This window comes from Apteryx mantelli, chromosome 2 (assembly GCF_036417845.1).
Source record: "Apteryx mantelli isolate bAptMan1 chromosome 2, bAptMan1.hap1, whole genome shotgun sequence".
Taxonomy (NCBI): domain Eukaryota; kingdom Metazoa; phylum Chordata; class Aves; order Apterygiformes; family Apterygidae; genus Apteryx; species Apteryx mantelli.
The window spans coordinates 98,942,472-98,969,300 of NC_089979.1; the positions used below are offsets into that span (position 1 = coordinate 98,942,472).

General features: G+C 39.2%; 2 protein-coding genes across 5 annotated transcripts in view; one reads left to right on the forward strand and one right to left on the reverse strand.

Annotated features, from left to right (window-relative positions):
* TERT (telomerase reverse transcriptase) overlaps positions 1-6,203 on the forward strand; it is a 43,158-nt gene extending 36,955 nt beyond the window's left edge. For 2 of the 4 annotated variants that reach the window (XR_010883411.1, XR_010883412.1), the window contains 3 exons: positions 1,619-1,674; positions 3,496-3,638; positions 4,797-5,531. The gene's annotated coding sequence lies outside the window, so the exon portion shown is untranslated. Of the gene's footprint in view, positions 1-1,618; positions 1,675-3,495; positions 3,639-4,796; positions 5,532-6,152 lie in introns of those variants that run through there. The other 2 variants (XR_010883413.1, XR_010883414.1) reach the window with 2 other exon arrangements.
* Positions 6,164-26,829, reverse strand: part of LOC106492872 (sodium-dependent neutral amino acid transporter B(0)AT3-like) — a 31,984-nt gene continuing 11,318 nt past the window's right edge. The window contains exons 3-12 of the mRNA XM_013952791.1: positions 25,344-25,481; positions 22,299-22,480; positions 21,866-21,976; positions 15,675-15,787; positions 14,588-14,716; positions 13,803-13,959; positions 11,897-12,101; positions 9,627-9,786; positions 7,640-7,802; positions 6,164-6,382 (exon numbers count right to left, since the gene is read on the reverse strand). Of these exons, the coding sequence (XP_013808245.1) occupies positions 6,170-6,382; positions 7,640-7,802; positions 9,627-9,786; positions 11,897-12,101; positions 13,803-13,959; positions 14,588-14,716; positions 15,675-15,787; positions 21,866-21,976; positions 22,299-22,480; positions 25,344-25,481 (1,571 nt within the window). The 3' untranslated portion in view covers positions 6,164-6,169. The remainder of the gene's footprint in view (positions 6,383-7,639; positions 7,803-9,626; positions 9,787-11,896; positions 12,102-13,802; positions 13,960-14,587; positions 14,717-15,674; positions 15,788-21,865; positions 21,977-22,298; positions 22,481-25,343; positions 25,482-26,829) is intronic.

A 26,829-nucleotide genomic window follows, 5' to 3' on the forward strand; every position in this document is an offset into this window, starting at 1 on the left:
GGCTGTGTTGGTGGGCAGCAGTAAGGAGGAATGCATGTTTATTTTGTTGTGGTCACTGGATAAGCCTTCTGAAAAGGGGAAGGCTGAGGAGACTAACACTTTCCTGAGAGCAAACAAGCATGCCAGTTTTGAAGAACTGTCTGGAATAGAGGCTGGGGCAGCCTGAGAGATACCTCACAAGCCCATGGGCATGTGGAAAGGGTAGAGAGCTTGTCTGCAGTGAAGAGCAGTCTTGAGGCAAGCTTCCAGTATAATCAAAAGTGTCCTGAATATCTGGACTGGAAAACTGGAGCAAGAACCGTGCTGAACTTGTCGCTGTTTCAGAAGCCATTGCAAGTAGCTGGACTTGGGAGAGTTAGAAGAAAACCTCTACCCTCATCCAAGAACATGATAGTTATGGATAATTTATTTCTAAGCCTTTAATTAAGTTTGATGCAAGTTCAGACTTCTCTGTGTGTATGCTGAGACATACCTTGTTCTATTTAACATGTTTTAATAAAACATTAGTGTTACAGACTGGAAGTTTTTAATGTGTTTCAGCATGCTCCTTTCTAGAAAAGGGTGGAGCTGTTTCTACCTTAAGGAAGAACAAGGTCCCATTTCTAGCACTTCTCCTTCATCCTGCTTCCACTTTCCTATATAGCTTGCAAATCACTTTCTAAATGAAACTAGTGCTTTCCTCCACAGCTTTGAAACTAGTATGGTACATAGTTGTAGTACACTGCTGCTCTTGTGTTCTTATTGCCTATCTCTGTGATAAAGAGTCGTGTTCTAGGCAGCGGTGTATCTAATGAGGTGTCAGAATGCTGTCCTTGCTACAGATGATTTAGTTTTTATTGTTTTGGGGATTTCTTGGAGGAGAGAGATAAGTATCTTGCAGGGAGTTTCAGTTGCAGTCTTTTCCCCAAGCAAAATAGCTGATGATTTAAATAATCAGTGTTCTGAATTTTGTGTGTGGAAGGGAATTCCCTTTAAAGGAGTAGTGTGCTGGAACACAAGTTTGGAATAGAACTGGTGGTGCAAATTTGGAGTTATTTGATCAACTGTTTCCTTCTAATTTTCAAAATACTTAAATATTTGCATGCCCTGTGAGATGATGTTGAAGCAATTATGCTGCTAGAAGCAAGGAGTTGCTAGTAGTTTTGGAGTTGAACTCTGAGGTCAGTGGGCACTTTCACACTTCTTACAGCTATTGCCTCCACCGTGTCCTGGTCTAGTTTCTCTATTCCTCTGTAAAATTGCAGAGAGTAGTCTTAGGGCATCTTCTGCTTAAATTAGACCCACTGATTCTTCCTTATATGGCATTCAGGGATTCTTCATTGCAGCTCCAATTGGTAAGTATGTTCCCGATGGTCTACCAGTTTCCTCTTCAGTTCCTCCTCGTTCTTGGCAGATTCTGCTTCTCTGTCAGCACCTTCCTGACTGACAACACTTAGAAACACGGAAATGTCATTACTGAGAAGCTTTAATGTAGAACTTCAGCTCTGTGTCCTTTAACTTTCTCCTTCCATTTTTCTAGGCTTTAATGTTGGAGATTTTCCCATTTTTTCAATGTTTACTTTTTCTCCCTAATATTCCATCCTATTCCAACTAACATTGGACTCATCTGTCTTTCCAGATACTGCATGTAGATTATTATTGCATTAAGGAATGCAGGGAATGTAAATTTGTTTGGTGAGTAGGATAAAGCCCATTTTTACTTTGTACTACAATGGTCTAGTGGTATAGACTATAAATGTTGTGTCTCAGTTGTAGGTGTAATTTTGTAAAAATGCATTAAGTGTAACCCTTGCAATTGTCTGAGCACATCTTTTTGCCTTTTTCCCCACAACTACTTGCAAATGCGTCAGTTTTAAATAATAACTGGTGTTTTTGAAGGCAACAACTTCAGGAGGTAAACAAGTCTAAATACAATTCTGAAATCAAAAGATGACTATTTCAGTTTAAAATATCTTCCATTTAAGAAGGCAAGTGAAAATAACACCAAAACTGCTATGTGTTTAGCAACTGGAAAATTTTGAAATTTTAAGAAAAGCTGACAGTCTCTACAGGCAAATGTATAATCTTTCTTGCTGGTATAGCTCAGGACAGTTGGAAAAATATGTTGTAACCATATGTGTAAGGAATAGATTACAACACAGCAATAACAAAGATGTAATGCTCAAAAATGAATAGTCTATACTGTAAGGAAGGTAGAAATACTCAATAATTGCTACTTCTGGAGAAAGCTGTTCTTAAATAGCAATACATCATGGTAGTAAAATATTTTCTAGTGCACTGTAACAATGTGGTATGTTAAACAGCAACTGCTGACATGAAGCACTTGGCTGGATTCTATAACTTGAATCTGGAAATACTAAAAGAATTTGCTGAGGAGCACTCTGAACCTTTTCTAGGGGTTTTCAACAATCATTGGAAAGCTAGGAAAGTTGCAAAAGTCTTGGGGTGCTAAGATTGCCTCAATATTTGGGAAAAGGTAAGTAGAGAGATTGATCAGAGCTAAGCCACTCAGTGTAACTGTACTGTTTAACCTGTGTTCTGGGTCAGCCTGCTGTAGACTTCATTTGGGCCAGTTTGGGGAGGAAAAGTTATAGGGCTGATTTTTCATTTTTATTTATTTATTTATTTGAATCTCTTTGCAGGGCAGGAAGGGAGAAATTTGGCACTAGGCCCTCTAGAGGAAATCGTAGCATCCACAAGCTTCCAACAAGTCCAACCTCTTCCCCTTTGCTCCCTTTTGGGAGAGGATTATGGACTGTGAATCTCAATTTGAGGAAGGTGTCAAATTCTGCCATGTAGGGAACTACATATATTCCACAAAGCATATGCTCTTCTCTCAGTAGCTTTTCTATGTTTTTTGGTTTTGGATAATTTGGATGCTTCCTTATTTAGAGGGTTGTTGCAATGCACTTTCTGAGGCTTTTTCCTTTTATCTGAGGGCTATGGATTCTCTTTGAGGCTGAACATAATGTCTATATGTGTCCCTTATAGATTTACACCCAAAGAATCCACTGTGTACTTACAGCCTGGAGAATTCTAACACCATGGGGAAAAAAACAATTTTGAAAAACTGGCCAGGACTGTATGAGTTCGTGGTAGAGTATTATGGCAAAGAAGATCTCATGTGATCTGCAGATGTAAGACTGGGAGGATAGTGAGCAGAAATAGTGCTTAAAATGTAAGACTGAGACACAGATTCAGATTCATGCTTGTAGGCACACACTTACTGAAGTAGCAAAGTCTGTCCTGCTGTTCAAGAGAGAAACACCTGTAAGATGCTGTGCTTCATATAAATAGGAAGTAAATAGGAAGTTTTTGTAGCCTTAATTTTACTGAAATAAGGCTACAGTTTGGCACAGGAATTTTAGTGGAGGTCACATCAGAAGTGCACTGAGAACAGGAAAGCAATGTTCCTGGAAGAGTGAGTTACCACATTTTCTGCATGCCTACTTTCGCTAAACAATAACTTTACTTACTGCATTTCCCTACTGTCAGTTGAAGTTAGTGAAGCTGAAGAATGTCTTCCTCCCTCTGACTCCGTCCCAGACTGAACTGTGTCCAGTGATCCACAAAGTCTTCCATCTGGTGAATGGAAAGGAGCAGCTCAAAAGTCGAGAAGTTCAAAATTCCCAGCGCCTGTGAGTGTTACGACAGTGACTCAAGATAGATTTATGGACTCTGAAAGTCTTGTACATGTAGTGTAGTTTCTTTCTCAACATACCTATGTTAGTTGGGTATGTTTTTCTTTAGAGACAGATCTCTAACGAAATATTTAAACCTGCTACGTGCACATAAGACTTTAATGGACATCTATGTTCATAGAGACAAGTATATAGTATGTCTCTACATACCTCTGTACTTTAAGTTGATTAAAAACTCTTATTTTTGTAGTTATAGCTATATATGAATATATGCTCAAAATTGCAATTGTATTGATTCAGTTGTAATTATTTATTCTTTATGGAAGCCTTTTTAACTCATCACCATCACCTTTCAGATTTAATTTATGACAGGTAGCTGTCCACTGTATGCCTAATTTTCCCATTTGTTACTTGCTTATGCTCCTAAGCTCACTTGTAGGAATTAACCCTTCTAAAACAATCAGCAGTTTTCAGAAGTATTTTAAAAATAGGTCCTCTTGCATTTATGCTTGTATTTTAATATTATAACAAGAGCTAGGACTTCAACAGCCAAAGGCAGTAAAACTGTTGTTGATGCAACCAGGAGAAAGAATAATAGGGAGATTAATTTCTCTTATTAGAGTGGCCAGCACAGTTCAGCGGGCAGGAAAGAGTCAATGCCATGCATACAAAGATTGTCTGTTCTTTTCTACTATTTTATTAGAGCAAGTCATTATTTCCTGTTTCTGCACAGCTTTCTCACTAAAGAGAGGCTGTGCAGCACTTTGTTCTTTTAGCAGTAACTGATATGAGTGAGTGGGCTGAAGCAGTTGTCATCAAGCTCCTGGCATGTTCAGTGAACGTTGGTGTGGTCAAGTGAAGGTGTTTTGATTTAAAATGTTGTCTTGCCCAGAGGCTCTGCCTCCGCTCACAGTGGTTTAGTATTATGATGTCAGAGAAAAGGCTGTCTCACAAGCCTTCGGTTCTCAGCATGGCCTTCTCTATTAGGCTCTGCAGTTTGCTGTTGTCTCCCCTCACCAATGATACAAGTAGTCAATACCCCTGCCAGCAAACACTGGTGAAGAGTATTTGCAAAAGCTCTCCTTCATTGTTGTTTTCATTTCAGAAATGGCCTTGTCTCCTGTCTTACTTCCTCCTGTTCTTCTATTTGTCTAGGTCCCCCACATGGCCCTCTACCTTGTATCCTCCATTGGTGTAACCCCTCAGGCTGTGGCAAAGGAGGTAGAGCTAAGCCTATTTCCACGCTACTTGAGGATCAGTAATGAGTTGCTGTTTCTTGTGGAGAGAAGAAACACAGCAGACAGCAAGAGGAATTCTTTACAGAACAGGCCCCTGCTGTGGGCTGTGGTGAAGAGCAGGCTCCTCACAGCTGATGAAACTTTCAGAGAGATGAGAGCAGAGCATTAGCACTGCAATATCTGACATACCAGGATAATTAGCAACATACATCAAACTTTCAGATGTAGAGGCTGTGTTTGAAGGTCTGTGACAGTAGCTTGTACCATCCCTGCAGGATAATCATACCACATCTGGAGACCACTCCTCCAGATGAAGAGGGTGGCTGTCACCACCCCAATTCCTATCAATTAATGGCCAGCCATTTGAGGATGCATCCTGAGCAAAGTGACAGGGGAAGTCTTCAGTGCCATCATCAACAGCTTTTACAGTGTAAATCTGTAGAATGTCAGTGAGTTTTCTTGAACTTTTGTAACATCCTAACTTGTGAGGTCCCAGGACATTGATTCCTGCAGTTTTTTCCACAACAATAAATTTTGGTAAGGCAAAAATGAAGTAGCTGACCTCTAATTTCACTACATGTGGTTCTGTAATGATGACTGAATGCCATGCTTTAAAATCTGTAATAGCTTGTGGATGGGTTGTTTGTGCTAAGATAATATATTTTTGCAAATCTGATTATTCAGGTTTTAATGTACATTATTTTAATTGCTAATGCTTTATTTTGCTCTTTGCAATATGCAAGAATATAGAATAATCATAAAATAACTACTGTTTAACTGCATAAAGTGATTTACAAGAAGCAGAGTATAGTAAACAAGAGGAGTCCTTACTCTTTGAGAGCTTCCATTCTAAATCTGTGAGATGGTCATTGAATGAAATGGGATGCTTGTGCTTTAATCTTTAGTTGATGATCCTTAGGAACAAGTTTTTTATTTAGAAGAGAGGTGAAGGGAGAGAGAGGGCACTAGTAGGCATTCCAGTTTTAAAGTGTGGCTGGAGAGAGATGCAAATTTGGTAATGTGTGAAAAGGGTTATGGAAACAGGGCTGATACTTGGTTGGTGTGTAAGATTCTGTACAGGTTGTAGGAGGGACAAGATTAACTCAGCTGTGTGAAATTGGTTGAAAATGAAGAAAGGAAACAAAGCAGTGCTGTGTATAGAGTGCTGGTGACTGAATCTAAGCATAGGAACTGCATAAACCATGTTAGCTGGATGATACCATACTACAGCTAATCATGTCTAACATAAAGACTGTCTTATTTTTACTTACAGATAGATATAACATGAATTTATATTTTTGGATGAGGAAAGTTGCTATTAGCCCCCTGACATGAAAACACTTCTGGTGGCACAGAACTTGGGTCCTTGCTTCCAAGCATTCGTTTGATCAGATGAAAGAGTGCTACCAGAGGTACAAATATACAAGGGAAGACAGCTAACAGCACACAGATGGCCAGTACCCAAGGTGGATAGACTTTCTCTTCTTTCATAGGGAAATCTTCCTATGGAGATAAAAAATAAGTAAAAGAAATACTTGAGATGAACTTACTTTTTTTTGCTACAATTTTCCATTTTCTTATGTTGCTGTATTAAAGATAACAGAAGTTTTAATCTCGCTGCATGATAGCGTTGAGTGTCGGTGTCCTCTGGATAACCTTATCATGAGTCTAAACGTGGCTGTAAATGTTTTATAGTCTCAAAGATTTATAGTTCAAAGTGTGAGATACTCCTAGGGACGTTGGGACTGTGCAAAGAGTTACCAAACTTTCACCCTCCCCTGGTTAAACTGATTGTTTTTGTAAGTACTCAAAGCTTACCTGGTTTCAGCCATTAGTAAGCATGCTCTTTGCCAAGTAAGGAAAGATCTATATGGGTGATTTCAAGGAAACAATAGTAATACCAGAAATTTCAGTTTCTGCAAGTCCATGGCTATGAGTTTTTTGGGGGGATGACAGATAGATACATAATGAAATTCAGGGCATAAACTGCTACTGTAATTTGTTGGGAGCAGAGAGTTTTCTCTTGAAGTACTAGTCCTTGCATGTATTTGTACTGTGAAGGTTCACCCTCTTCTTTGAGGGTGACCCCTCTGAAGGTTACTTTTTGCCCATGTGCAGTCTAACACCAGAATCAGTCTTCATACCCGTATCCAGGATGTATTTTAACTGTCTTGAGAGGGATCCAAGAAACTGCTACCGACATGAATCAATACTATCCAGATCAAATGTTTTCAGCTTTAACATGTTTTCACCACTGAATTAACCAACACTCTGTGAGGACTGCTCCCCCTCCCGCTGTCTGCCTGTCAAAGTCACAAGTTCATACATTCATCTGGGCTCCAGTGATATTGATAGTTTTCACTGAGAAACGTCTTCATCCCCAGCATTTGTTGTGCAGCTCTAAAGCTGCACCCGTACATTTGTGCTGCCCCTGAACCTTATGCAAGTGTGGTGTCCCCATGAGACATTTCACTTTAACAGTTCTCTGCATTACACATCATCTTAATTTGTAAGAAAAGCTGAGTGTGGTATATATAAGATTTTTCAAGAAGAGGCCCTGTTAACAGGAAAGCCATTTTAGCATTTGAAATCCAGTGACCTCTATGCATGTTGGAACCTCCTCATCCTAAGCATTTCATCACTTCAGGGTGCATTATGTAGCTAAGCAGTAGATAGCAATGATCTTAAAGGATCAGGTAGGAGAGAAAAATATATAACTCTGGCTTTTACTATACAAGTTGAAAATATTAGGGAACATACGTATTTAGGGTTCCAGGCTCCATAGCTTGGCGACTTCTGTATCTGAAGTGTTACAAAGGCCACAAAGACAATTAGCAAGAGCAGAGGGCTAATATACCTCCATGTGATCTGCCAGTAGAGATTTGGGTTTCGTCCAGTCATCCATTTCACATCTTTACTGAACCTTTTAAGAGGAGGCAAGTTTATGATGATGTCAGATCTAAGTGGTAACAATTTCACTTTTCTGATATTTTGTTAAACACGTGGTACAGTTCCCTAAATCTTTTCTATTCCATTCCCTTCTTTAATAACTTACCTCAGACTTAATTAAATAATAACATCAATAAAGTGGGACTAAGAGACCAAATCCTTACCATTGATGAATATAACTGTCTGGTTTTATCACCTGAGTACCTGGTTTGAGGTTTCTAAGCACAAATAAGTGAACAAAATAGCTTAGCAGCTCTGTAAAACAATTCAAACATTTAAAATCCGTGAAATTGCCAAGGGGGCAAACATAGCTTATTAGGAAGAAGTCTGAATTAACTAGCACCAAATGAAAACAAATCAGCTCAGGTTCTGCAACCTTAGCCAGCTTCCTCTGCAGTCAGTGACAATTATTTGGAATTTGACATGATCTTTTATTTATACCTCTTACAGTTTTGCATATATGAATATACAGTAAATATATCATTCTAGACTTGGTAGTTTGTTACAACATGTGTGTATCTTTCAAGTTGGAAAGAGTTTTGTCGTCTGGAATAGGAATTATGATTTTTCTGTGTTCAAATGTCAGATTTGTCTTTAATTCTATTAATCTAACTGGAGATATTAGAAATTCTCTTGAGAACTAGGGAAAAAAGTGATTTGACTATGCTTATATTCCCTAGTAGTCAAGAGGAAAAATAGATGATAGTTATACTAGCACAACAAAGAAAATAGAGGTACTGTGGAATCCGGAGTGTGTTGTAGCACGCGAAGCCAGACTTTATTCCTACTTCTGCATCATGTAAGATTGAGGATGGCTGTATGTGCAGCAAGAGAGATGTGTGAAATCATAAATGATGATTTAGCCTGGGAGTTATTACCATCTGAAATGTTCCAAAGATTCTAACAGTATGTTATCTGGAGGATAATGCAGGAACTTCAGCTGTAATTGAGGAATTTTGTTTGTTTGTTTGTTTTTGCTTGTTTGTTTTTTTGGTTTATTATTCTTAAAATCACTTAAGTTGGAGGGATCCTGAAACACCTTAATATGCAACAGCACTGACCAAACTTGTGTTCATTCTCTATACAGTATACAAACTGATCTGCAAAACATCAGGACCTCCAAGATCCTGGTGCCAAAGTAAGAATTGGAAAGGTAAAGGTAAAGTCTCAATATGTTACTGAGAAAATTATGGAGGAAAAAAGATTCATATTTACTGAGAACTGGGGGAACTTCAGGACTGGAAGAATCCTGAGTAGAGGGGACAGGTTTAATCTAAATCAAAATGAGATAAGGTTTCTGGAATTTACAATTGAAAAGGATGTAGGAAAGCTTTTAAACTAAAGACTGAATCAAATTAGTCTCTGTGCCTGAGGCAATTTTCAGCATGCAGCTTGAGCATTTTAATGTTATGGTGAAGCTACTCCATGTTGCTTGCTTTAAAGTTTGAAGGGAAACAAATAATGGTAAACAAAAAAAAAAATACAAGAACATACCACACAAAAGGGCAGTAACAGGAGGATGTTTGAAAGACTAACTTCTCTTGGACAGGGAACTACAATGGCTGTTGGGTTTTTGCTTTAAACTTAGGCTCCACTTCCATAAGCGCTAAGCAGAAAGTGTCCTTCCTGTCTTACAAATATGAGAGACTTGAAACAAAGAATGGTACCCACATTCACAGAACCGGTAAGTGCTGCAGAAATAAGTTAATATTATATATCTGTATGTAACATGCATGGGTTGAGAGGAAAAGGTATTTACCTCTTATGAGGAAAAAAAAACCATCTGTTTCCAACTTACCTTTTAATTTTATAGACATACGCAACCCCAATCACTTCAAAGAAAGCAATGACTAGCAGAGGCAAGGAGCCTGCATAGCTGTCAAAAATGTCAATCCAGTAACTCCCTGAACCCAGTGTAAAACAGAGAGCAATAAGGAAGGAAATTAGGCATATTATACCTGAAGAAAAAAGATATCTTCATTACTAGAGTACCAAACTGAACTTGCTAAGAATATTTTTGTTCTAAACTATTTTTGCTCTTGTTCCAGTGATTTTTATTCTCTCTCTCCATATATGGAGCTACAACAAGCTATGTTTCTTTGGGGAGCTAATATCACTTCCCAAACGCAGTTCTCCCCCGCATGTTAGCCAAGCGACACCATTTGTTTTAAGAGGCATGCACTTGTGTGACTCAAAGCTTCCTTCATACTTAACAGTTTCAGCAAATAGTTTGAATGGTGCTGTCCTGCCATAGGCTAATTTTTTTTGTCTGTTGCACATTGACCATGTAGCAAACCTCAAGTGCTCTGATTTCCACTTAGTCCCTGGCCCTAAGCATAGACAGCCAGAACCAGAGAAGTGCAAGGGATGTCTGGATTTCTGCTCCCTGTTTCCTCAAATGGCCCAGAGCTAAGAATGTGAACCCCATTGTGTCCCTATGTGTAATTGTATGGTTTAGGTTTCACTGTGCTTCCGTACGATCAGTTCTGTCTTAGCCAAGATATGAGTCTAGAGTAATTCAGATGAAGAGTGCAAAGGAGGGAAAGTATCACTGAATTCAGACATGGGCTGCAAATCCAATTTGTATGTTCTTGTGCTGCGTTAGCAAGAGCTTTTGACTCTGAAACAGCTTTGGTTCAATGCTGCATAAAACTGACTCCAGACATGTTTGCATTTTGCTAATAAGCCCTTTGGAGCTGGAAATACTGGGGAATTTGGTGCAGAGCCCTTGGTTTGCCCCTACAGAAAACCAGCTCAGAAAGTTTAGTGCTGAGCTAAAGTCATGTCACACCTTGAGCTAACTAGGTCAAGCCAGCCAGAAGCCATGGCAATATAGGTCCTCTGCCTAGGAACATGAAAGCCATTTTCAAGTATTGACTACAGATGCGTTTGACACAAAGGTGTTATCTCATTTGTGTTCAAAATTCATACCTGATTCTTTTTGTATGGAACTCCCTGTGTTTGTGAGATATATTTAAATAATTGTCTGGTTCTGTACTACTTCAGTGGGGGGTGGGGGGGAGGTTTGTGAGTGGAAATGCACTAATTGTTGGCCTAAGTTTCAATACTTGTTTTTGAAAAAGCTCATATTCTGTCAAAGATTAATTTCAGAATGGCATGCTTACCTCATCAAGTTGTAAATATATTAGTTGCTGTGTAAAAAGTTGCAGAATGAAAAGGACATAATTTCGATGCCATAGGAGAAATGCAAAAGAGGCGTGACAGCAATATATCCCATAATTATTTAAAAGGGATTGTTGCAGAAGTGTTAATCCATTGGTTCAAACTGCCAAAAATTTTTCTAGATGGATTGCACAGTAGGATTTCTTCTGTTCTTCTCTTCTATATCCAGTTGCTAACATATGCTTTTACATTTGAACAAAGAAAGCCAAAACGAGCATGTTCAGCACCGAGTCTGGTTCCTGAGAAGCAGGCTGGATTCAATAATTGTTTCTGGTTGAAAAGATTCTAGCTTTGATGCATGAACAGGGTAGCAAATACACATTTCTCAGTTTTTACATGATAATTTTCTACCCATATATATTCCCAATAAACGTGAAGTAATCTGTAGGTGCATAACCCTGAATGAAATAGGGGTGAATGGCCTGTGTCACAATTATGACAATGTGGTATATGGTAAGCTCACACCTGGATAGTTATGGTAGACCAGCTGAGGTAACTTGTTGCCTTAAAGTGATTTGTTTAGGTACAAAAGACTCCGAGTCCAAGACAAGGCTCTTTGTGATGTTTGCGACAGTTCAGAGTGATCTTCACTCCAAAACTAAAATCTAACAAGCTCTCCCAGACTGACACAGCTCCCGCAAGCTAAGAAAAATAATTGCAAGGACAATATAAAACTGTCATCTGGCAACTTCTGCTGTAACTCTGCTACCTCATCTGTATGTTTATCTTCTGCCAATACAATTCACTGCCCTTACTGATACTCTGAGATAGCTAATATAATATTACAGATTCCTAATTCCTTTCTGATATTTATTAAGCAGTTATTAAGTTTGTGCATTTATGCATAAGCCACCATCTTTGAACAAAGCAAAGAAAATATCTTACCAGATATAAGCTCTTTGGGTGTTGATTTAGATATAATTTGAAGCTCCAAAAGAGGAGTGAAGACTCCCTCGATATTTCCAAACATAGAGGAAAGGCCCAAACTGAATAACATTATAAAGAACAGGATGGCCCAGGCCTGTGAGCCTGGCATTAGAATAACTGCTTGAGTGAAAATAATGAAAGCCAAGCCAGTTCCTGATACACTCTGCAAAATTCACAGATTAAAAAGTCACATTATAATGGCTTAAGTGATAGTTTTTCAGGCATGTAAAATTGTAACACACTTCTTTTATGTTCCTATTCTCAACCTCAAGTCCAAAATTTTGGTTGACAGACCAGTTCAAGCCGATTGCTGGTGCTGATTGCACCTTTCCCTGGAGCCAAATATGCTGGTCAGTCTGTTGGGCCACATGGAAGCCAACAGTTGGGCAGATGGGTAGAAGGGGGAGTGTTTGTTGAGGTGGAAATGAAGATCTCCATTTTAACTTTAATTGTTCTGTCAAAGATGTCTATAGGGTCATAGGCCAGAATTTTAGCTTGCACAGAAGGAGCTGGGTCTAGAGTAGAGAAGCAGATCGGTGAACTGTTATTGAAATGGCAAGTGTCTTGCTAATGCCATCTCAAACATGTTTTATAATATTTATGATGTAATAGCTGTTGGAAAGAGGAAGATGTGAATAAGGGTATGATTGCCACCGTAGCAGCAAAAGCTGCTGAACTGTTGATCACCAAAAAAAAAAAAAAAAAGCTGATAGGGAAAAGCTCTATTTCAGCTGAATTTCTTTGAATTCAGCCTCCCAGGGACAACACAGATATTTAAATCTAAGCAATTAAAGAATGCTAATGTTACAATAATTTAGAAGTGAAATATATCAATTAAAGTGTAAATCAAAAAGGGTGTAACTAGAGGGGGCAGGGTGAAATAGGACCTGAGTCGGGTCAAGGCTGGAATGTCTTCATCAGACTTCCCAGTCCAATAAGTAAAATAGTCTGTTTCACTTTTCACTATAGGCTATTGCATACTACCACACTGTATATCTCTAGCGAATGTGCCCACCCTGTTGTCCTAAGAACTTGTTTCTCTCAAGGTCCCTTCAGTTTTCCTCTTCCCCCAGCTCTAACCATAGTCTTTTCTCCTTAGGTGGTGACAACTTTTAACAAGGGAATGCGACTAGATGAAAAACAAGTGAGTGTTACAGGACTAGACAGGATCACTGGAGCAAGTGGAATGAGGTTAAAGGATAAAACAGAGAAGAAACATTTGTGTTGGTGATAAGGAAAAAGGTTCCTGAAGATTGAGGAGAAGGAAAGGGAGAGGATCATGATATATTTTTATATTTTGGGGGAAAAAAATATGGTGAGACCCTGTGCAGAGAGGAAGAGAAATAAAGGGAAGAAGGCAGGAGGAAATATGAAGATGGGGAAAGGCAGGCAGAAAAAAGACAGTGATAAGACACTTCCCTGGAGGTCGTGTATGTTATCAAAGGCAACTAGTGCACATGCATTGTAACAGCTCTTTGATAACTTAACTGCCAAGTATGGATTTAGAAAATTCCTATTAAGCATCATTTTTCTATAATCTTTCAGCTAAATCTTTTCCCTGTTTTGCTTATTCCTCTAAACCAAAGTAGGACTGAATCCAGTGTCCATGGTAGGCTCCAAGTAGGAGTAGCTTTGAAAACTAGTTTTATGATTTAAAATTTATAATTTGCATGCTGAACCAGATAACTTTGAGTTCAGACTGCTTTATAGCAGTATTGATTCTTGAAATTTAGAAAGAATTGTTTTATTTCATGGTTAGGTAGTATATATTCATTACAAGTACAGTAAAACTTGTATGAAAAAGGAAGATATTGGTCCTTAATTTTCTGTTTAAGGGTTATTTTGTAGGAAACAATTATGGTACCTGATCAAGAAATTCTTGAAGGTCACAGCTCTTCAGTTTGAGTCCAGCAATTTTTTCTGGATATGATGAATTCAGGAGCCTAATCCAGGTTGTGTAGTTCTGTCGCATGATGCTTTGTTCCGGAAGATCAAATTTATTGATGATACTGATAATGTTCCTGCCAGAGAAGCCAATATATCATTTGTTTAACTGTTTGCAGTTTGTATAGCTGGAGATGCTATGCCATGTATTCAAATGTTAATAGACTGTTATGTTTACTTTCTATGCTGTTATTTATATTACCAAATATAATGTTAAATGAGGATATAAAATCTAGGAGAAAATATCCAGAGACTACTTAATATGTCATCTTTTTCAAATACAGATGCTGATTACTCTATGCAGATACAGTTAATAAAATATGCTCCTATTCTTATTGTGTCCTCTGTCCAGGCCATTTCCTCCATTTGTATTTAGTAAGAAACTTAGTGAATCCTGTGGGATAGGAAAAGTTTTTTGACTGCTTCTTATGCTAGTCTGATTGAGACCTGATCCTTGATTTGTGTGTTATTGTATACACTAATTGTGATGGATTGTTATATAATTTGTTTTAATTCTTACTAACACTACTCCCGATCATTGTTGCCTTACTGCCATATTTGATATTTTTATATTAGACTTCCTCCCTATATAGATGCTATCCTCTTCAGTGAAAACAAATGCTCTAAATAACTGCTTTTCAAGTAACACATTATCTATCTAGGCATTAAAACCACAGTATAGCATTTGAAAGACAAGTGTCTCACCTGTCCAAGCAGTCCCAATAGCCAGTGGTTGCTTTAAATCCCAAAACAGAAAAGACTGGGATGGAAGCATAGAGCGATGTCATGCAGTTCACAATTGCTACCGTCACAGCATCCTTTTCACAGTCATTTCTACAAATAGAATGTAAACAAGCAAAGTGACTAAAAAAAAAACAAAAAAAACCCCCAGTATTTACTCATCCTTTAACATAGAAAATAGTTTCCCTTTTGTCATTAGCATACAACACCAGTTGTTAGTCTATGCTGAACATACCTGCTGAGAATGAAAAGCAAATTTCATAATCTTATAATTGGTAAAATAAAAGATCTTTAAACTTTATATAACTGTCATTCTCTGCTGGTTGATGGAACAAGTATGTTCTAGTGGTATTAAGATTCTGATATAATCCTCCTTTGTTCTTGTATTGGGGAAGTCCCTGGTTTTGGAAATGTGGGAATGAATTTGTGCAGATTTTCCCCTCTGACTTTAGACTGACCTTTTGCCTGAAATTTCTGCTCTCTTAGTGAGGAGGCATATTTAAGCAGTGATAGGAAGTTGACTGATGCATGATATACAAGTATGTGGCCAGTACAATAATTATATCTGCAAGATAGTTCCACCATGCCAGTAAACACCTAAAAATATTAAGAGGAAAAAAAATGCCTTTCATTTGGTCATGGTCATTAGGGTATGGTGAAGTCTCTGGAGTTCTTCGTTTGTATTGATGTAGCTCTTCACATGGGACATATATATAGCTAGTGTATTCCCTGGTGTGATTTAATATCGTACTATGGTGTGGTGCAGGTTAATTGCAACAATTTTGCAAAGACTAAAATAAAACTGAAATGTTAGTTGTTTTCTGTAAGAAATAGTCTTAATTGCATTTCTGAAAAAAACATTTTCTTTTTAAAAATTGACCCCTTTAGATTTTTTTTTTCCTCTCAGCATATCTATTTGTCCTTCAGAAAGATAGCAGCTCTTAAGATTCTTTAGAAATATTCCAAGGAAGAAGAGTTTTGAGAATTTTAGAAAATTACATAAAAAGCAATAGGAATTTAACTGACTCGTAAAGGTTGTATTTCTACTTACTTTGGTGGATTGTAGCTTGAGAAGGCAATAAGCCCTCCAAAAGCCAAAGAGAGAGAGAAGAAAATCTGGGTAGCTGCATCAAGCCATACATGGGGATTTTTCAAAATGTTCAGCTGAAATAATTGGAATAAATTAATATGTTAAATTATACTTCAAATTCTTCCTCTCTCATTGTTCTCATAGCTTATCTTCTACGTCAAATGTAAAATTGTGAATTGTGTTTCCATTTAAATACACTGAAAATGGAAATTATACAAAATATGAGTAAAGCATATGTTTCTGAAGACAAAATTTTGTCTATTTAAATGTATGTAGTAATTTTAGAATCTGTTCCATTTTTAAAACCCTCACTAAAACAATTACACATGTCTTTTGTTTGATAAAAATATGTTTATAAATGATAGGCCATAGGCACACAATAGGAACAGTACCTTGCATTTTCCCTCAGTTTACTTCTTTTCATTAGCTCACATACTGGCTAACTTGGAGTTTAAGAATATTGTCTTCCTAAAACTGTGCAGACAAATACTTAACATTCCTAGCTTTAAGATGTCAAGTGCTTTTATAGCTTTTCAAATTTGTAGAATTCACATATTTAGAAAAGCTAGAGGCCCAAGCAGAGAGGAAGGGAACTTCCATTAAAAAGAGCACCTTAGGGCAATAAAAAGCAAAAGGTCGATGTAGAAAAATAAGGAAAAAAAAAAAGAGAAGTTGATAGAATGAAATTTAGATTTTAACTTAAGAAAGGGAGACATGAAAGAGGAAACTAACTGAAAAATTCTATGGCTGCTGGGTTACCGAAAGTAATATACAATTTTAAGTAAGTGCCTGGACTGAAAAGAAATCTTACTATTAGAATCAGTCTAAATGAAAAAGACAAAATTATTAGTACTGCACAAAATATAGATGTGCTCAATAAATACTTCTTTCCTGCAGCTGGCTAAGCAGTAGCATGTTATATTCATATCCTACAAGCTGAATCACTTTCCAATCCATTAGCAAGTAGGGGGGATAGAAAATAGCATTGGCTAAGCACAAATATTTTAAAATTCAGCTGGCCTGTAAAGACTATCTGGCCTACAGAATAGGTTTTCATCGTTTTACGTTAATCTGAGTGTAAATCACTCAAATCTACATCCTAGTCATTCAGGCTGAGTTGTTGAATGTTTTGTGTGTCCAGTCTACATGTCTGTACTATTGATCCTGGTATATGACCATTAGCATTTGCAGGGATGAGAGGTAAATAATCCAAAAGATGCTTAATAGTATTTTGGGTTTCTCTAAAGCTGGCCTGAACTTGAAGGGCGAGAATAATGCCGTCACCTCAGTTTGGATAGATTCAGTGAATGCCATAACTGCAGACACATTCTCCACAAGCATGCCAGCGCTTAAACCACAGGAGAACTAACACAGTATAGTGTTAGTTAACACAGTGTAACATGCAGGTATGTGTGACTCCTACTGGCTGAAATGCTTCAGCATGGCAAACAGACCCTGCTGAAGGTTTCTTTTGGAAGATCTTAACCAAACCCTCCAATGCCACAGTGCTCACTGGTAGGACCTCATGCAGGTGCAGAAGTAGATTGTTACTGCAGTACAGAAACTACCACATTTCTACATGGCCTTGACAGTTTGATTAAGTGCTGCCAAGTCAATTGTCGGTGACTATGTAATTGTTACAAATCTGGCTTTCTGATTAGGGACTTTTTGGTGTAATTACTTTTCTTGACAGCCAGTGGCTAATAGGTAATGCTGCACATAAAGACAGCAGTTCATTAAGCTAATAATTTGGTTCCCCCGGATACAAGGAACAATGTGGACAGACCTAGTACCTTTTAGGAGTTTTAAGTGTCCCTGTAAAAAAAAAAATTCAAAATAATGTCAGGTGTAAAACTAAAGTGCAAAATACAGAAAAAAATTACAAATAGCCTCCATGATATAGTATCCGGTGCCTGTGTTGCGCCTCTCCTTCTCTTGGCTACTCTCACTGCTCATTAAATAGCTACACGGGCTCAGGTATCAGTTGCCCATCCATGTTCCTGGAATTGTTCATTCCAAAGAACCCCCAAATATTTACAGTCCCTGAAGCTCTTTTAGATGCAAAAGAGGCTGGAGAAGTAGGCACTTGTTTTTGCTTATGCTCCTGAGCCGAAACAGATATCTGTAGAAGCTGAACCCTGTTCAGACTGTTGTTAATGCTTGAAGGTGTCCCTTTTCTGCTGCCTCTGATTTTTCTGTTTTCCAAGAACCTTTCCCAAAGTCTCTGTTCCAACTCCAGTGTTTGTTTCATCCTTGTACAACTTCTGCTTTTCCTTTGAATGACTGTGAACATGAGATCAACAACTCTTGTTTTCCTGTCATCTTCACTTTCCATGTAGCCAAGGATTGGGAGAAGGTGAGTAAATCTTCAGAATTCTCTGTGCCTGAAAGTCAATGAAAAAAAAATTCATTATTTCTTCTAGAACTTGAAGAGTGAAAGTGTATTAGATGGCAAAAAGCCTACTACATATTTTTTCACGAAAGTAAAACCTCTAGCTGCCATATTTATTATTTGTATACAGTATACACTTCTTATTTGTGAGATTTGCTAATCAGAATAAAAAGTACAAACTTGGAAAGGGAATGAACCATGCAATGCCCATTAAAAAATAAAATATTACAGAAAAACTACGATTTCTGCTGCACTGCAAAGTTGTAAAAAATCACCTCCAATGAGTGGAGAAAGTCAAGAAGATTGATAGAATGCTGAAACAGGCAGTAGATGAGCTAATTCATATTTTATTTTGCTAAAGCATCACAAGCTTTCTGCAAAAGGACAGGAAAAGAAAAACAAAACAGCAAATACTTTGAAATATGCAACAGGATTTTATGAGCTAATATGGTCCAGGATAGGCCAGGAAGAAATGACTAGATCTTTGAAGGAGAAAACAAAAAACAAAAAAAAACAAACAAACAAAAACCCCACCACCACTTTGGGGCATCCCCTGTAGAGAAAGAGAACAAGAAAGAGTGGTATTTGCTGATGGCACTGGTGGGAATGGTTCCTCATTAAACAAGCTAACAAAAAGGCAATACTGGTACTAGAATTGTTGTGGGCAAGGGGAAGAAAAGAGAAAGGAAATACAGTAGTTCTGTTCTTACTGTCCTTTTGAAATCTTTGGAGTGACAAAATCCTCTGTAACAGTGGGTATGTTAGTATAACAAAGAAATCTCTCTGTTTTTACATTATAACCTTCAATGCGATAACAACATCCATAGTAGATAACACTTACCAGGGTCTTGCATCAGTTCTGCTATTTCCATGTTTGTTGATAAGAACATAGGTTCATCACTAAAAATATCTTCAGTTGACTCTTCAAGGATATCCCCAGGAACTGCTTCCTTAGATGAGCTAATCATTAACTGCAGGTTGATTGCAGTCAGATTTTGATTACGACTTCTGGCGCCAGTCTACAAAACCATCCCATTCTTCTTTTATGATGATCCATTCCCCCTCATTACTGTAATATCTCCAAGCTTTGTGTCATACATAAATTGAATATACATAAATCTTTCTTACATTAAATTCACTGTATAATGATCATAAGCCCAGGAGACATAAGCCCATATGTCTAAGCCTGACAACCAGGCTGAGACCAGCAGGCCAAGCCCTGTTCTAGTTGTGCAGGCTAGACGTACTTTCTTAATTAAGACATTGTATGAAAGAAAATAGGCCTTTATTTGAGAGCCTGCATATATGATGTGTGTGACCGTAGACTGGTGGTGTCAACTTGTCAAGTCTACTCTGCTGTGAGGAAGAATTTATTGTCCTGTCCAGGCCCTACTAAAATGCAAGTGAATGTCCTGATCTTGTAAAGACTAAGGTATCCTTTATGAGCTCTGACAGTTTTGAAATGGATGCCTTTGTCTCTGGGCTTGCTGGGGCAGGGGTGAAGTTGTCTTGTCTAAGCCCTCTTGCTGTCATCCCTTACCAGGCTGATATGCAATGCATCTTTGGGCTTGCATTTTCCCTTAATCCTGTGTTCCTGTTGGGGGCTAAGTTGATCTGTGTTTTGCAATCTCTAGAGAGATTGTAGATATATAATAATAATAATAATAATACCTGTAGACTGTTAATATTGTATGCCATCTCTTGCTTTTCCATGCATTTCTGAAGCTCTTGATGTTTCATTCCCTCCCACCAAACACTTCTGATAGTCCTTTATAAAAGGTCCCCTAGATCAAATACACAACATAATGTGCACCCCAGAAAGAGGTAGGGGAGAAAAGAGGTTCTAACAAACAGGAGAGCTGAGGAGGAGGAACCACTATCATATAGAGGCTGATACCCTGAAAGAGAGACTTTGGAAAGAAGTCTAAAGAGGTTCTTTGCTAGATACCTCAAACCAATAACCTGTAAGAATGCATCCAACAGCTTGTTTTACCTGATAGGTTGGGGGGATTGGGGGTAAAGGGGAATGAGGAAAGGAGAAAAAGTCCCATGGTTGAGGAAGAGCCAGTGCATTGATTCCCTGAGGGAAGGGAAAGGGCAATACCCAGTGCTACTGAGGCAGGAAGCATTGCTGTGGTTGTACAGGCTGGATTACAGATAAGACATCCTTTGCCCTCATGCTGTGCCCTCATGGATTGTCACCTTGATTATTTCTGTGGCATGGGAACCCAACAGCTCCCTACTTCAGGTTCAGAGCCCATAATGACCTGGATGGCACTCAGGATGCTGATGTTGAGTGATTGTCTTACAGCAAAGGTATCAAATGCCCACTCCACTGCCACTTCATGAGAATTCAGCAATTGGTTAGAGAAGTTGTGTGGTTTACTATCATCCAGATGGGAATGTGTGACCAAAGCTATTTGAGAACATGGAGTACTGCAGGTCAGGACCTCCTACCCCACCCTGTGTTCCTGTCATGAGTGGGGAAAAGGCACTGCACTGGTTCCACTCAGACTGTCCATAACTGTGTAATATGTGGGCTTGTATACAGAACTTGTGGTGTATCCATGAACTACCCTCAAGAGTCAGCAAATGCCTGCAGAACTGGGGACTGACGTTCCTTTCAATGAAATCAGTATTATCTATAGACCATAATAGGTGGGAAAGCTTGGTGACACTAATCCGCTAGCGACTAGGAATATCTCAGATGCTAGTGATCCAGGGGAGGTGTAGACAAGCAAGCCTGATGGCCTCATGCCTCTCTGTCACAACTAACCCATCAATGAATTTCTCCACTGAAAGCCTGAACCTTCATTTCCCAGGAAAGTAGAGGATGGCCAAATTCTGTAAGGCAGCAGCTGCCCTCAGGCACTGAGACCACGGAGGAGGCATGCAGTTGCTGCAGCAGAGGGTGTGGGGTCCTTGGGAGGCCAGCCCTGCAGCTCTGCCCCACCAGTCATCCCAACTGCAGAGGATGCTCTGAGTCTATCTGCTAGTGAGAGCTGCTTTTCCTCCTCCAAACCCACAGCTTTACAGAGCTTTTTAACGCTAAGGCCACGCCATGAGGGTGCCTACAGCTGATAGCAACTACTTGGCAGGACAATCTGGCTGTACATTTGGGCAGACCATGAAGGACAATGTAAAGAGGTCCTTCTGAAATGGCCAGCATACAGGGAAGATGAGAAGATGAGAAGAAACAAGAGATGGGTATTCTTCAGTAAGCTCTTCCATCTTTCAGGGAAAGCTACAGGAAAAAAAAAAGTCAGCTAAGGAGAAACTAGGGGAGGAGAGAATGACTCTTAACTTTTAAAAATTTACTTTGCAGGTTAATTCCTCAGTTGATTTCCTTGTAAATTCTTAAATGATTCTTAACATGCTTAAATGTTAATCTTTCTTTTCTGTAGCCTTGCAGGGAAATCCCATCTCTATCATGTATAAAAGAGATGAATCTGTGCTTCAAGTGAAAAACTTACATTAGTTTTACTTACACATTCAAGACTGAGGTATCCATAACGTGCTTGTATTCAATTTTCCAATATTTTGTGATGTGCTTATTAATAAACTTAAATATTCTGCTGTTTATTTTCACTTGCTAAAGTATATTAAAATATTAAATTGCTTCATCTGGGGGGAAAAGAGCTGAGCTGAGCCTTTGAATAGGGAACTAGATAGGGAGTTGCTGGAAAATGAATATACAATATGAGATCTGAGGGGGAAAGAAAGGAAAAATAGTAGTTCTGAATATAGCAGTAATACTTACATTAGGGGTGAAGAGATAAGCTAGACCTTCAGTTGCTCCTGGTAGAGTGAGTCCATGAATAAGGAATATAGTTAGGACCAGGTATGGGAATATTGCTGTTACATAAATCGCCTAACCAGAAAGTGAGAATATAAGACAAACAGTTACTGACAATAACATCAATAGATCCTGTCTAAGTTACTGCAACATTGTCATCTTCAAAGGAAGTAAAATATACTTTTGCAGAATGTATTTGTAATAAGAATAACTTCAAAACTCTGAGAGGGGCGACTATGGCAGAAGCAGTTGCAACGGGAGAGAAAGAGGGAAGGGCATTCGGGGCATCTGTACTGCTGATACTGCTTCATGGCAGTGAAATGCAGTAACTTGAGAACAAAATCAAAAGTGCAAGATAACATTTTGAGTTGCCTGTTTCTTTATGTGGTTTCTGTACCTTTCCTGTGGTTTCAATTCCTCGGATGGTGCAGAGATACACAATTCCCCAGCAAGCTGCTAAGCACAACACAAGCCACCACTGTAGTGTACCATTCTCAGTAACATCAGGTGTTATATTCAAAGTTTTCCTGTACCAAAAATAATTTACTGCAGTACTTTCATAACATTCTTCATTGAGTCCTGGAAAAAATGTGGCAAGTATAAGAATAAGTTTTAAAATGTGACAATATTTTTTCCCACTCACTGTATAGATATGAAGCAAGACTTTATACTAATGGAAAAGGTGGGGGGGGAGGGCTATTTCCGACTGCCAAGTCAAAGAAGGAAATGAGCTGAATTTCTCTTGCTGCATTGTCTGCAATGTACAGCAAGACAAACTTTGTCATAGAAGACAGATTGGGAGACTCACAAGTGATAACTTTATATATACAAGTATCAAATGGGAACCTGGTTTATGTCACAACCCATGCTCACCCCTCTGCCTATGTGCAATTTAAATGCTTAAGAAAAGGGTGTTGAAGGATCTTCAGCAAACCCACTGAGTTGCTGTCTTTAGCTGGAAACCAGAGTTGTCTTGATGCTGCAGCTTCTGCTTTAAAAAAGATAATCTTGAAGCTACAAGAATCAACATGCATACATATTTTGCAAATTTTCATTTTATATGAAATGCCAGCATTTTTAACCAAGCTCTGGTCCTTTCATTTACTATCTTTCACTCACTTCTGAAACAACCACCATCCACAATAAAAATTTGAAAGGAAGCAAACAAATGAACGACACGGCAATCTTAAAATCACACTCATTAAGCAGTGCTCCTGGATCCCCTAAATCCCTTTCAGCATGGCTACAACAGGAAAGCACACTGCAGTGATCCTGGGTGGCCAGTTCTGTCTTCTTGATGGTGAATCAAATTTGTTTCACTTTTCACTGTAGTAAATTACCTTTTGACAAACTAAAATGTGTAAGAAGCTAGATATCTGTCCCCTGAATACTTTGTTGTGCTTTAGTCAGGAAAAAAATCAGTTTCTCATTCATTTGCATACCTTTCTCCTATTAATTTTTGTTTTTATTTTAGGTAGTTGCTTGATATACAGGATATGTCAGTTCAAGTATCTTCGAGTAAAGGAAGGAAACAAAATCTGTCCACCTTCTAGCTTTTCTCCCCACAGCCCTCCAGTCTCTGAGGGAAAAGGCAGATGCTGTTCGTTCTTCAGTGCTTTGGGAGAAAGGACTGACTGCAGAGCCCAGCTCCAGGAGAGGACCATTGTGTAGTGCCCAGCTGGAAGGAGAGGACCACCTAGCCTTGAGGTGCACAGCAGTCACCACCAGCCAGCTTAAGGAGAACAGGTAGAACTTTTAAAGGAGCAAAAGAAATCCTGGCCACAGACATGGTAAAATTGTTATTCATATGTAAAAAAGGTGACCTTAGTCAGGCAGAGAAGAGTTGAACGTGGTATGTGGGCATCACCCCAGGGATCCACGGTGAACAACAGGTGCCAGGGACTGCAGGAGCTCTCCCCAGGCAGCCAGCAGCCTGGACAAGACCAATTTGCTCCAGAGAGCTGAGCAGGGTGGTCACAGGCTGCTCTGCAATACCTGACCTGGGACCCCAAGATCATGCTCTGGCATAGACAAGGTTGGTACTGGTACTGTCAGTGTTACCATCCAAAACCTCCCCACCTTTCTAAATTTGATTTTTCCTTCTCCAGGGCCTTACTCCTTTTCAGGCTCCCAGCCTGACTTCCTTCCTGGCTGCAATATCTTAAGCCTTCCCTTCTCCTGCATGGTCTTGGGCTCTGTAGACAGATGAAAGTTAGTGTACTCTTGCTACCAGTGACATTGCTGAGAGTATGTAACATCTGAGATCTACAGATCTCTCCCAGAATACTGCAGACAGACAGAATTTCTCATTTACCTTTGAAATTGCAGTCACCACTGAAATTTTATTAGCAAATACCACTGACATTTTATTAACAAATATTACAGCTGGGAACAGGGAGGTCAGGTTGCATGCCTGAGGCTTGGTGACCTTGGTATATGAGGGCACTCCTTTTACCTTTTATCTGCAGTAGTAGGACCTGCAAAAACCCTTAAAGGAGACTTATCGGTGTCCTTTTCTCAACCCTGAACTAAAAGAAACAGCCACAAGCCTGAACATCCTCTGACCAGCAAAATCCTAGTCTTTCTGTGGTTTTACTCAAGTTTTTGTAATGAGTAGTGTGCATTTGCTCTCAGCCTCAAAGATGCTGCCTTTAAATAGTTTCTCTGCCACCTCAAAAGTTTTCATTTATTTAGCTACTCCTTTCTTTTTGTTTTGTTTTAACACACTGTTATTTAGTTTCCCATTTTGAAATCAAGCAAAGAGATAGTGGACTTTCTGGCTTTTGTTGATCCTGCAACAATATTGAATTTGAGTAGACACTGGTCACTCTCACAGCAATTTGACAAAAAAATGAACCAGGCCTTGTGCACAACATGGGGCCAAATCAAGTGTCACTTCTCCTTTTAGGGGTTCATTGGTTAGCTGCTCTAGTAAGCTGATGTGCAGGGTATGTAAAAATAAAGGGTCAACATTTAAGCAGTCCACAGGCAGAAGCTGAAGTTTTCCAATACTGTTGTGTTTCCTGCTCTGACAACTTGCTTGATCTTTCTCAGCACGTTAAATGAGGTGAAAGGTTTTTATAAGAGCTGGTTAAGAGTCGTATCACCACCTAATGAAAACTCAAAAGTCTCATTTAAAGCAGTTACTGAAAGATGTAGTCATAACCTTGGTTTTTAATTTATGTTCAGAATCTCATGTCTTAATATGTATCTTGTGATAACAGTCTCACGTGTCTTGATAAAGGACTATTCTTCTCCGAGTGAAAAAGCTGAAGATGCTCTTTCAAACTGGTACTGCAGAATTTGTACTGCTTTGAGAATACTGCAAGAATGAAAAATGAACAGACCTTCCTTTTCCCACCACTAGCTCCCAAAGCCTAAAGCAGTAACATCTGTGATCCACCTTTTGCTAACAGAGACATTTGAAATGGTCGGTAGTTACCTGTTCTGTTCTCATTTAGAGGACAAACACTCCAAGGAAGGGGCTCTTGGAAAGAGTTTATGAAATACCACATCACCCAGGTTAAAACGGTGTTGTAGTACAAGCTCACCAGAACTGACACCATCCATGAACCAACTCCTGCAGAAGGCACAAGATCTCAGGTTAGAAAAGCATTGGAAAAAATTGTCAGTGACAGCACTTGCTCTAAGAAGTTCACTTTTCCTAATTTTTCATGTCATTTCTTGTGGAGATTTTCACAGGAAGGACATGCATCTGTGTCCACATGCTGGTGCGCAGTCTGTCCAGGTTGCCAGCCTTGCTCCAGGAAGGCTGGTGCTCTCTGGCTTTGCCTTTGCCTGCCCTGTGCTCGGGCTTTTACCCTTTTGGGGAACTCCATGCCAGCAAGCCCTATGACAATGTGGCCGAGGCTGTGTAGCCAGCTGAGCAAGCTGGTGAGAAATGCTGATGTCAGGAGTTTGGGAGCACCAAAAGCAGGAGAGCTTTTAAGTCCCAGATGTCTGGGCTTTTCACACTTGTCTTAAAATTACCAGCTGAGCACCTCAGGAATGTCCTCTTCCCAGGCTGCTCAGGCTGGGGTCACCTTCAGGTACGAGGGAGGAAATGAGTTTTCTGTGACCTCATTAACATTGTATAATATGAAAAATGCAAGAGACAGCTGCCTTCTTCAAGAGCATTGTCCAGCTGGGATCAGACATTCAAGGTATAGCCGTCTATAGAGTCATCTCAGAGCAGAGAACCGGGAGGAAAACTCACTCCTGGGTCCCTGGTGTCAGCCCACTTGTAAAGGCAGCTCCAGTTTGAGGAAATCAAAGGAAAATTCAGGTTGGAAGGAACCTCCTGCTCAAAGCAGCTCTAGGGTCAAGCCAGATTACTGAGGACTTTATCCAGCCTGGCCTTGAAAACTTCCTGATGGAGACTGCGCTTTGCCGAAAAGAAGACAGGGACTGCGCTGCAGAGCACCCTATTACCAGGAGCCCATTGTCTAGTGTAGGAAGCAGGGCAGATAAGTGAGACTTAATCACAGAATGTTGCTAATGTCTCTCATAAAAGCAAGCTGAATCAGAAATGAGAGCTTCCTGGAAGGGTTTCTCTTGCTAAAGCTCTGTTTTTTAAGTTGCTCCCGTTCCTGCAAAATACCTAGAGTATTATTTGGCCCAAGGAAGGCCCAAAAATTAGACAGCTTATGTGGAAGGCTAGGGTTGCAGTCTTTGCTACGTTAAATAATTCAGTATTTTCTACAACATGGCACAACTTTGATAGCAGAGACCAAAAGTGACTGAGGTTTTACAGCATCCTATAGCTGCATGAAGGCACTCTTTTGTCCCTAGTTACGCACATATACCTTGAACTGAGAACTGCTTTTCTCCTAGAATAAGGAAGGAAGAACAGCAACCAGTGATTGTGCCTGTTTGCATTTTTGCAAAGGGAGAATGGACACACCTAATCCTAGGCGATGGGTTTGACT